Source organism: Microtus pennsylvanicus, chromosome 17, assembly GCF_037038515.1.
Source record: "Microtus pennsylvanicus isolate mMicPen1 chromosome 17, mMicPen1.hap1, whole genome shotgun sequence".
Taxonomy (NCBI): Eukaryota; Metazoa; Chordata; class Mammalia; order Rodentia; family Cricetidae; genus Microtus; species Microtus pennsylvanicus.
Window position 1 is genome coordinate 33,489,719 of NC_134595.1, and position 11,707 is coordinate 33,501,425.

An 11,707-nucleotide genomic window follows, 5' to 3' on the forward strand; every position below is an offset into this window, starting at 1 on the left:
CTTGGACATTAATGTGCAAGCCAGGGATATAGAGACATATCCATGTAATTATAGCACCCAGGAGGCTGAGGCAGGAGGATCATGACTTCAAGGCCTAGTGGTGGCAGCTGAGAACCGTCAAAGAGGCACTGGTTATCTTGGTTACGTCAGCCTCTCCAGGGTCTGCTAGATGAGCTGTGGACACTGAAGCCAGGAAAGGCCAGCACATTCCTGCTCAGTCCTTGCCCTGTGGGGACATCAAAGGCCTACATGGTCCTTCTTCTCAGGCACAGGCTGAGTGTGTGACATCACATTTTCTGGGCACTGACATCAGTGACAAACACCAGGGAGAGCTGGCCCCGGGGTGCATCGGCATCCTGTTAGGCTGCGGTGGTCTGGGAGGAAGTGCTGCAGTTCTGAGGCTGGTAACACTCTGAGTGAGGTCTGTGGGAGTCTGGTTGGGTTGGCGACTTGAGTTAGAGCTGTCTGAGATTAAAGACCTGAAGCCAAGGCTCAGGGAACTCGAGGGACAGAAGTTCCAGAGGGGAGTATTAGCGTGGTCACTGGAGCCAGCAGTGGGGCACTGGTGCAGAGCCCAGTCAGCTCAGGTAATCAGAGTTCAGCAGCAGTCACCAGCATTGACACTGTTGCTGCCAACAGGAACATCAGGGTGCTGGGACTCGCAGCACCGTTCCGGCCAGCAGGGGGCGCCAGGCCGCAGTCGGTGTAGGGCTCCAGGCAGCCTGCAAAGGCCATGACGTGCGCAATGTAATTCTGCTCCTGTACTCCGTGCACCAGGTGTGCCTGCGGACCACGCGCGAATACCGCCACATCCTCCCCGCCATGGGTCTCCGAGGACAGGGGTACAGCCGCCTGCTGCCGGTACTTGGGGTCACCTAGGGAAACAAAGTTTTTAGGGCAAAAGGTATCTGACCCCAGTCCCCTCTACCCTCTGACTGCAAGGGTGGTGGCCCCATAAAACTTACGGCTCTCTTCCTCAGTGACATCTGCCCGGGCACCATTCTGGAGTTTATAGCCGGGGCCATTGCCATACAGGATGGAGGTAAAGGCTTTGCCATCCAGAGCATTGAAGGAGGCCCCCAGCCCTGCACAGAGAGATATTTTGCAACTGCCCTGGCTTGGAATCCACATAGACCACAATCTTCCCCTTTGCCTGTTTTCACCAACCCCTGGAAGGCAGGTACTTCGTCTTTATACATCTGACAGACAAGGAAACTGAGGACCAGAGAAATTTCTGGCACACGGTACCCCAAGTACGGGCAGACATTTGCCTTGTCCCCTGGCCTACCAAAGATAGAGTTCCCTCGAGGTACGTAGCCACCAAAAGAGAAGACATGGGAGTGGTCAGCGGTAACGAGGATCATTGTGTCCTGCTCACTGGTGAGCTGGTCCGCCTTATCAATGGCCGAGTCGAACATAACAGCTTCAGTCAGTGCACGGTAGGCTATGCCTTCATGATGGCCATGATCAATGCGGCCCCCTGCAGGAAACCAGTGGTGGGGAGATGCTTGAGTCTGCCCTAGACTCCTGTCTCCTTCTCCTTTCTGCCAGGCACAGCCACTCACCTTCCACAAAGAGGTAGAAGCCTCGGGGGTTCCTGCTCAGCATGCGCACGGCCACCTCTGTCATCTCCACCAGGGAGGGGTCCTGGGTAGGGTCTCGGTAGATGTCATATTTCATGTGTTCAGGCTCAAAGAGACCTGAGGACACAGTAACACACGGATCCTCAGGCTTGGTAGAGAGGTCGTGCACATACACAGATGTTCTAAGAAATGCCATGGACCATTACCCATGAGGTGAGTCACTGCCGGGTCCTGGGATGCCTGAATGAGCTCTGTGCGGTTCCAAACATACTGGGCCCCCTGCAGCGACAAGCCAGTCTTAGCACACAGCCCTGAGGCACAGTCCTGTCCTAGTACTTACTATGTCCCTACCCTGGTGTCCCTGTCACCTGGTGCTCTGTCAACCACTTCTGGACCAGATTCTGTCCATCCAGCCTGCTTCCGGACTTAGCTCTGTCGTCTGGATACTCAGGGTCTGGTGTCCCCTTGGGAAACATGAACTTTCGGCCCCCACCAAGGATTACCTATGATCAAGTCAGGACAGGAATTGGGATCCTTCTGTCTCCTGACAGAGAGACCCCACCAGGTTTGTGGGAAGAATTTCTTCTGGGCTGCTTTTCAATACCCTCCCCCGTCCCCAGATGCCACAGAAGCCTCAGAGCTCAGGCTGTTAGAGGCCTATACTGCAGTGAGTGACACCTCAGTTCAGCCCCGCCCCCGACTCCTGGAGCTCACGTCAATGTCCATGTTGGAGATGAGCTGTACAGAGATGTCCTTGCAGCCCTCCTGCAGTGCCGAAGCAGACATTTGTGCATCCGAGTACCAGTCACGGTTCACTGCGTGTGCGTAGGTGCCGGCTGGAGAGGCGTGCTGCACCGACGTGGTGGTCACCACTCCCACAGACTTTCCTGGAAATAACAGGAATCAGGGGGACAACCTAGGGCTCCAAGCCTGCTCTAGCCCCTTCGCCTGGCTCCAATCCCCACTCGCTTTCTTGGGTTTGTTGTTTTGCACAAGTCCTCATTAGGTAGCTCTGACTGGCCTGGAAATCACTACGTAGACCAGGCTGGCCTTGAACTCAGATCCACCTGCCTCTGCCTCCTGAATGCTGGGATTAAAGGTATGTGCTTCCATGCCCAGCTTACCTGCTTGCTTGGCACGGTACATCACTGAGATGACCTCATTGCCGAATGTGGTGTTGCACTGGTTGAATCGTGCTGCTGCGCTCACGCCAATGGTCTTGTAGTTGGCCTTGACGCCGCAGAGAAAGGCGGTGCTTGTGCCTGCACTGTCGGGGACCTGTCTGTCCACGTTGTATATCTGGGGACAGAGACATTCTCAGTGTGTCTTACTGGTAGACAGTAGTCCTTGCTTCCTGGGCCGTCCTCACTGTCCTGGTTGCCAGCCTTCTCCCCATCCCAGGTGTGTCCCAGTACTCACCTTGGACAGAGCCATGTATGGGAAACGGTCCATGGCTAGGGGTGTCTCGGGTCCTAGATGGCCTTCCAACTGTCCCTTTAGGATCCTGGTGGCTGTCACTGTGGGCACCCCCATCCCTGAAGGAATAGAATCTGGTCAGACCTGAACCCCAGACCTTCCTGGACCCACCAGTGCCCTTGAGGGCTCGGAGTGCAAGGACCCCAGGGTGGCCAGGCCTCAGACACTCACCGTCCCCCAGGAAGAGGATGAGGTTCTTGGCTGACGTCTGAATGGGCTGCAGCTTTTTGGCAACATCCAGGGCCTCTGCTGCCTTTTGGTTCCAGAAAGCTGGGTTCTTCTCCTCCACTGGTCAAAGGGGAGATCAGAGGTAGGTGTCAGTCATAAGGTTGTTTGTGAGTGGGGGCAAGCAGTTAGGGAGCATGCTTACCTGGAATGACACCAAGGGATAGCTGTAGCCTGAGGCCCAGCAGCAGCAGCAGCACCCAGGCTCCATGCATGGCTCAGGCTGATGAAGGGAGGGCCGTAGATGGGGAGCTAGGACTTAAATGGCTCTTACTTGAGAAGCTCAGTGCCCCTCCCTAATCCTCAGGCTCCACCCTGACCCACCCCTTCTGCCCTGCTGCCTGGAGAGAAGCGGCAGGGTGTGGGGTGGCTAGGATAGTCCGGGCCAGGAGTCCTGGCAGAGCCGTGGTCACTCTCCTCAAGGGTGTGAGGCTGGGAACTGCTTCCCCTGAATGAGGATCCTGTGTCCTGTGCTGTGAGGGCCACCCAGCTTTCTTCTCTTGTTCCCCAGAGCCAGCTGGACTGGGATATGCTCTGGGGTGGGGCTGGAAACACGCAGGCTGGGTGCGGGGTCTGAATTTGGCCTTCAGACACCATGAGCCTCATTGATGTAGAAACAAGGTTCATAGAGTGGCCTCAGTGTCATGGTCAGTCTGCTCAACTGATTTTGATGGACTAAGTTGGGTACCAAGGTGTGTAGTCTCAGAATGATTATTGCCTAGGAAACGTGAGGCTAGCTAAGCCCCCAGAGTGATGGCCTGCTTTGTGTCTGATGTTATTATGGCAGGCAGGGAGAGCCTTGTCCTTGTGTTCGAGTATACATACATAAGGGCGATGCCCAGAGCATGCCAGCTGCAGTGGATGCAGTGCCCTGAGCCAAGCCCAGACCTTCCTGAGGAGCAGGCAGGGTTTATCTCTGGTGTTGACCCCTATACTCTTGGGCAGGCAGAGGGATCCCATGCTTGAGCACATCTGAGGTGCATACCTTTAATCCCAGCTCTTGGAAGGCAGAGACAGATCTGAGTTTGAGGCCAGCCTGGTCTACAGAGTGAGTTCAAGGACAGGTGGGGCTATACAAAGAAGCCCTGTCTTGAAAGAACAAAACAAAACGAAGGAAGAAGAAAGGGAAAGAGAGAGACAGAGACAGAGAGAAAGACAGAGAGACAGAGAGACTGGGAGCTTCCTGTAGGCTCAGTATTTCTCAAAGTATTTCTATGTGATCCCATCTCAGAGTACAGTTTGAGCCCAGATCCTGTGTGTGTGAGGTTCAGCCTTATTTATAGTAGCTGAGAGGTGTTGGGACCAGTCATTTGCATGGATGGATGAGTGGATCAGAGAAGGTGGTCCATAGGCACAATGGAATATTATTCAACCTCAGAAATAGAGGCAGTCGCTGGGCAATGGTGACGCACGCCTTTAATCCCAGCACTCGGGAGGCAGAGGCAGGCGGATCTCTGTGAGTTCGAGACCAGCCTGGTCTACAGAGCTAGTTCCAGGACAGGCTCCAAAGCCACAGAGAAACCCTGTCTCGAAAAACCAAAAAAAAAAAAAAAAGATAAAAAGAAATAGAGGCAGTCAAGCACAGTGAGACACCCCTTCAATCCCAGCACTCTGTAGGCCAAGGCAGGAGGATGGAGGGTTCAAAGTCATCCTGTGCCCCATAGTGAGACCCTGTCTAGTTACTGTCCAGCCTGCTACCATTATTCAGTACACTCAATAAATCTATTTTTTTTCTTCCTTCGAGATGGGGTTTTTCTGTGTCCTGAAACTAGATCTGTAGACCAGGCTGATCTTGAACTCACAGAGATCTGCCTGCCTCTATTGGGATCAAAGTTGTGTGCCACCACCGCCTGGTCCTGTTTTTTGTTTGTTTGTTTTTCTTAATAAAAAAAGAAAAAAAGAGGATTGTATGAAGTCGGGCGTGGTGATGGACACCTGTTATCCTAGCACCTGGGAAGTAGCAACAAGAGGATAAAGTTAAGACCATTCTTGACTACATGAGCTTGAGGCCAGCCTGGATTACATGAGACTTTGTCTCAAAAACAAGACCAGGTGTGGCTGGGCACGCCTTTAATTCTAGCACTCCAGAGACAGAGGCAGAGGCAGGCAGATCTCTTTGAGTGTGAGGCCAGCCTGGGCTACTTAGTGAGATTCACTCAAAAGAGATGGAAGGAAAGGGAAAACAAGCAAACACGCACCCCAGAACAACACGGTACTTTTTATTTGATTTTACTTTTGATTGTCCTCAGCACTGAACTTAGGGCCTTGAACATTCCGGACAAGAGTTCTACCAGAGCTGGAGCCCCAGTTTTCAAAGGGTGCTACTGCTATACTATTTATTAGTACTAGTATTAATTGATTGGTTTTTTTTTTTTTGATACAGGCTCTCTTGTAATGCAGGCTGACCTTTAATCCCTGATTCTTTGGCCTCCACCTCCTAAGAGGTCTCCTGAGATCACAGCCACGACCTCCTCCTTGCCAGGTTTAGAAGGTAAACTTTATGTTACATCAATTTAAAAAAATCACATATTTTTTTCCAAAAGAAAAAATGGCCTTCATATAATGGGGTATATAAGTACATTATTTCATTAAGGGGATAATTATTGCTCCTATCTCCTTTATGTGTCTTTAGGTGAACCAACTTTCTTTCTTTTTCTTTTTGGTTTTTCGAGACAGGGTTTCTCTGTGACTTTGGAGCCTGTCCTGGAACTAGCTCTGTAGACCAGGCTGGTCTCGAACTCACAGAGATCCGCCTGCCTCTGCCTCCCTAGTGCTGGGATTAAAGGCGTGCGCCACCACCGCCCGGCAGGTGAACCAACTTTCAGTGAATCAACTTTCCTGGAGGGTAGGGGTGGGGATCCTCTGGCCAGAGAGGATTGACAGGTCCAGTTGGATTAACTTCTAAAAGGAGCAATCATTTGTCCTTTGTAGCATTATTATCTCTGGGATAGTTTAGAAATATCAAATCTTGGGTGGGAGAGATGGCTCGGTGATGAAGAACATTGCTGCTCTTACAGAGTTCCCAAGTTCAGTTCTCAGCACCTACCTGGGGAGGCTTCCAACCTGTAACTCCAGCTCCAGGGGATCAGAAGCCTCTTTTGGCTTCTGTGGACACACACACACACACACACACACAAAAAAAAAAAAAACTTAGACTGACCATGTCTCTAGACCAGAGGTAGAACTCAGATACCATTTTTTTTAAAACCAAAATTCATTTAAAAGCACAGATTAAAGAGTATTAAAGAAAATGGAGTCAGGATGGTGGTGGTGCGTACTTTTAATCCCAGCATTCGAAAGACAGAGGCAGGTGGAGCTCCACAAGTGTAGGGCCAGCCTGGTCTACAGAGTGAGTTTCAGGATGGCCAAGACTACATAGAGAAATCCTGTCTCAAAAAACCAAAAAGAAAAAGTCTATAGACCAGCCGTGCTATACCAGGAGGCAGCACTCCCTCCTTAATGTGCTCAACAAAGCCCTATACTGTGACCTTCCTCCCTATCATGTGGTATTCTTTTTCTTCCTGACAGGTATTCTTTTTATGTTTTATTCTATTGATATTTATTGAGCTCTACATTTTTTCTGCTCCCCTCCCTGCCTCTCCCCTCTCCCCTTCAACCCTCCCCCAATTTACACAGGAAATATTGTCTTTTTCTAACTTTCTACTTCCCATATAGATTAGATCTATGTAAGTCTCTCTTAGTGTCCGCATTGTTGTCTAAGTTCTCTGGGATTGTGGTTTGTAGGTTGGTTTTCTTTACTTATGTTTAAAAACCACCTATGAGTGAGTACATGTGATAATTGTCTTTCTGTGTTTGGGTTACCTCACTCAAAATAATGTTTTCTAGCTCTATCCATTTTTCTGCAAAATTCAAGCTATTATTATTTTTTCTGCTGTGTAGTACTCCATTGTGTAAATGTACCACATTTTTCTTATTCATTCTTTGATCGAGGGGCATTTAGGTTATTTCCAGGTTCTGACTATCACAAACAATGCTGCTATGAACATGGTTGAGGACATGTCTTTGTGGCACGATTGAGCATCCTTTGGATATATACCCAAAAGTGGTATTACTGGGTCTTGAGGAAGGTTGTTTCCTAACATTCTGAGAAATCACCACACTGACATCCAAAGGGGTTGTACCAGTTTGCATTCCCACCAGCAATGCAGAAGTGTTCCCTTTTCCCCACAACCTCTCCAGCATAAGTTTCATCAGAGTTTTTGATCTTGGCATTCTTACAGGTGTAAGATAGAATCTCAGAGTTGTTTTGATTTGCATTTCTCTGATGACTAAGGATGTTGAACATTTCCTTAAGTGTCTTTCAGCCATTTTGGATTCCTCTGTTGAGAGTTCTCTGTTTAGGTCTGTACTCAATTTTTTTTTATTGGATTATGTGATCTTTTGGTGTCCAATTTCTTGAATTCTTTGTATATTTTGGAAATCAGACCTCTGTCTGATGTGGGGTTAGTGAAGATCTTTTCCCATTCTGTAGGCTGTCTGACAGGTATTCTCTGTGTAGCCTTGGCTGTCCTGAAACTAGCTCTGTAAACTAGGCTGGCCTCAAACTCTCAGAGATCAGCCTGTCTCTGTTTCCTTAGTGCTGGGATCAAATACGTGCACCACCATTGCCCAACTCATATGGTATCTTTTTTTTTTTTTGGTTTTTTTTTGAGACAGGGGTTCTCTGTGGCTTTGGAACCTGTCCTGGAACTAGCTCTGTAGACCAGGCTGGTCTCGAACTCACAGAGATCCGCCTGCCTCTGCCTCCCGAGTGCTGGGATTAAAGGCGTGCGCCACCACCGCCCGGCCATATGGTATCTTTTTTGTTTGTTTTTTGAGACATGGTTTCTTTGTGTAACAGTCCTTGCTGTCCTGGAACTAGCTCTTGTAGATCAGGCTGGCCTTGAACTCATGGAGGTTCACCTGTCTCTGCTTCCCAAGTGCTGGGATTAAAGGTGTGCACCACCACCTCCGGGCTCCTATGGTATCCTAACTTTTTCCCTTTTCTCTCTCCTTTTGTTTATTTCTGACACTTACAATCTTTTCTAAAGTATTGCTTTAATTCATGTGGCTATTTTGTCTACATTTATGCCTGTACCATATGCACGCCTGGTATCTGCAGAGGTCAGAAGAGCATGTCAGATTCCCTGGAACTGGAGTTACAGATGGTTGTGAGCCACCATGTCGGTCTGGGAATGGAACCTGGGTCCTTTGTAAGAGCAGCAATTGCACTTAACAAATGGGCCATTTTTCCAGCCCTAGTATTTCAATTTCCAAGGAGGGCAGTTTTGATATTTTTCCTTTCTTAAAATTATGTGTTACCAAGACGAGGAGGTGGGGTGCATTTCCACCGTCAGTGACCTCATGCTGGCTAGCTGCCTGACTAGCTGGCTGCCTAATGCTTAGAGCTCCTTCAAGAGTTTCCATATGTTTTCTTGTTGGGTATTTAAAGGATCAAGTAAGCGGCAAAGCCTTTTTATATTTTGTTTTTACTCTTTTTTTTTAAAAGATTTATTTAGTTATTATGTATACAACATTCCATGTATGCCCGCATGCCAGAGGAGGGCGCCAGATCTCCTTATAGATGGTTGTGAGCCACCATGTGGTTGCTGGGAATTGAACTCAGGACCTTTGGAAGAGCAACCAGTGTGCTCTTAACCACTGAGCCATCTCTCCAGCCCCTTGTTTTTACTCTTAAGGTCAGTGTGGCGGTTTTAATGAGAAATGTCCCTTATAGGATCTTGTATTTGAACACTTGGTCCCCAGATGGTAGCACTGTTTGGAGAAGTTTAGGAAGTGTGGCCTTGCTGGAGGAAGTCCACCATAGGGGTGTGTGTTGAGATTTTATAGCCATACCCCATTTCCAGTTTACTTCATGCTGTGGTTGAAGACGTGCCTCAGCTTCTTGCCCCTACTGCCAGGCCTGCCCTGCCATTATGGACTCTTAAACTCTGAAACCATAAACCCAAGTAAAACTGTTCTTCCCTAGGTTGCTTTGGACAGAGCATTTTATCACAGCAACAGAAAGCTAACCATCACAGCCAGCCGGGGCTCCCCAGAGTCACTTTCAGGGACTGGTGAGCGCCTTTGGCTCCTTTCCTCATTTTCCCTCTGCCAGTTGTGCCATCTGCGAGGATGGGTCAGTCTTCCCGACTGTTTGGATTCTCTCGGGAGAACTGGAGACATTCATTTCTCCACCAGCTTCTTTGCAGAATATGAATTGAGGTTTTTGTGTTCAGTGGCCTCTATGATTAAGAGAATGCAGCTAGACATAGTGGCGCACACCTTTAATTCCAGCACTCGGAATTAAATTAAACTCACTCTGTGAGTTCAAGGCCAGCCTGGTCTACTTAGTGAGCTAGTGAGTTCTAAGATACCCAGAACTACATAGTGAGACCTTGTCTTGAAGAGAGAGAGAGAGAGAGAGAGAGAGAGAGAGAGAGAGAGAGAGAGAGAGAGAGAGAGAGAGATATTTAGGAGTCCATTCATCCCCTGGAGCCTGGCTGATTTGGGGTCTGTTCTCTTTTTTTTTTTTTTTTTGTTTTTCGAGACAGGGTTTCTCTGTGGCTTTGGAGCCTCTCCTGGAACTAGCTCCTGTATACCGGGCTGGTCTCGAACTCACAGAGATCCTCCTGCCTCTGCCTCCCAAGTGCTGGGATTAAAGGCACGCGCCACCATTGCCCGGCTGGGGTCTGTTCTCTTAACATTTATATTTTAAGCCGGGCGGTGGTGGTGCACGCCTTTAATCCCAGCACTCGGGAGGCAGAGGCAGGCGGATCTCTGTGAGTTCGAGGCCAGCCTGGTCTACAAGAGCTAGTTCTGGCCAGGCACCAAAACTACAGAGAAACCCTGTCTCGAAAAACCAAAAAAAAAAAAAAAAAGATAAAAAACATTTATATTTTATCCTCTTTGCCTTTGGCTTCCGTATTTTGGTTGTTAAACAGCCGTCACTTCCACCAGTCTTGGGAGTGTTTGAAGACAGGACTTCCATAGCCAGGCTAGTCACAAACTCAATATGAGCTGAGAATGGTCTTTTTTTTTTTTTGAGACAGGGATTCTCTGTAGCTTTGGTGCCCATCCCGGAACTAGCTCTTGTAGACCAGGCTGGCCTCGAACTCCCAGAGATCCACCTGCCTCTGCCTCCCGAGTGCTGGGATTAAAGGCGTGTGCCACCACCGCCTGGCTTAGAATGGTTTTAAACTCATGATCTCCCTCCATTTGATGCTTGGATTTACAGGCATGTGCCACTAAGTCTAACCAAAGTGATTCTCTAAAATACCCCCAAACGAGAAGGCACTTAGGTAAGTTCTAATGCTTGCTTGAGGTTGTGATCTCCCAAGAAGTCACAAGCCCGACACAATCAGTGAAGAACATGAGCAATTATTTTGATAAAAGACAAGATTATTTTTTATTAAGTCAAATTTGTATGAAGGTTTCTAAGAGCAGATAATCATTTCAGGAAGAGCCATTAGCCAGGCATTATGGTTCATGGCTATAGGCCCAGCACTTGGTAGGTTGAGGCAGAAGAACCATGACTCTGAGACCGGCTGGGTCGCACAGTTGCAGAAAGAAAGCCTACCTTTAAAAAAAGCGTTGTAAGCTGTTTTATTTTATTTTAGAGTCAGGGTCTCATACTCTAGTCCGGGCTGGCCTCAAACTCATGGAAATCCATCTGCCTCAGCCTCCCAAGGCTAGAATTACAGGCATTGGCAATCATCCCTGGTTTAATCTTATTTAAGCAGAATCAGAAGCATGGCGTGGTGGCGCACACCTGCAGTTCTAGCGGTGAGGAGTCGTTTAGTGGGAGAAGGAACGTCAGGGTTATCCTTTCTATAGGGTAGCAGGTCCCTTAGGATGGACTGGTCCCTCATAACTCGACTGGATCGCCCCTCTTGTTTTCCTGGTAACACGAAATAGGGAAAGTCACAACTACCTCACCTTAGGATTTAAAACAGTACATGAAGCTGGGCGGTGGTGGCGCACGCCTTTAATCCCAGCACTCAGGAGGCAGAGGCAGGCGGATCTCTGTGAGTTCGAGGCCAGCCTGGTCTACAAGAGCTAGTTCCAGGACAGGCTCCAAAGCTACAGAGAAACCCTGTCTCGAAAAATCAAAACAACAACAACAACAACAACAACAACAACAACAACAACAAAAAACCAGTACATGAAAAGGCTGAGTTATCAAGACTTTTGAAGTTCAATAAAGGAGGCTACTCCCTCTTGTTCAAAAGAATGAACTCTGGGCCAGCCAGCAAGATGGTTCCTGGGATAAAGGTACCTGCCACTAAGTCTGACAATCTGAGTTTGATCCCCAGGACCCACATGGTGGAAGGGGAGGGCTGACATGGAAGAAGGAAACTTTGCATTCTGCCTGCTTGCCCTCACTATTGCTGGGACTGCTGAGACATCCAGCCTCTTGGACT

General features: G+C 48.8%; 1 protein-coding gene across 1 annotated transcript; it reads right to left on the bottom strand.

Annotated features, from left to right (window-relative positions):
- Window positions 1–591: 591 nt before the first annotated feature.
- On the bottom strand, window positions 592–3,499 carry LOC142836830 (alkaline phosphatase, germ cell type-like). The gene is made up of 11 exons (XM_075951438.1): window positions 3,430–3,499; window positions 3,231–3,347; window positions 3,003–3,118; window positions 2,708–2,882; window positions 2,298–2,470; window positions 1,952–2,086; window positions 1,790–1,862; window positions 1,566–1,700; window positions 1,289–1,480; window positions 966–1,085; window positions 592–875 (listed from the first exon to the last, which is right to left on the bottom strand). Exons 1-11 carry the CDS (start codon window positions 3,497–3,499, stop codon window positions 592–594), a joined length of 1,590 nt encoding a protein of 529 aa, XP_075807553.1.
- Between the last annotated feature and the right edge of the window lie 8,208 nt (window positions 3,500–11,707).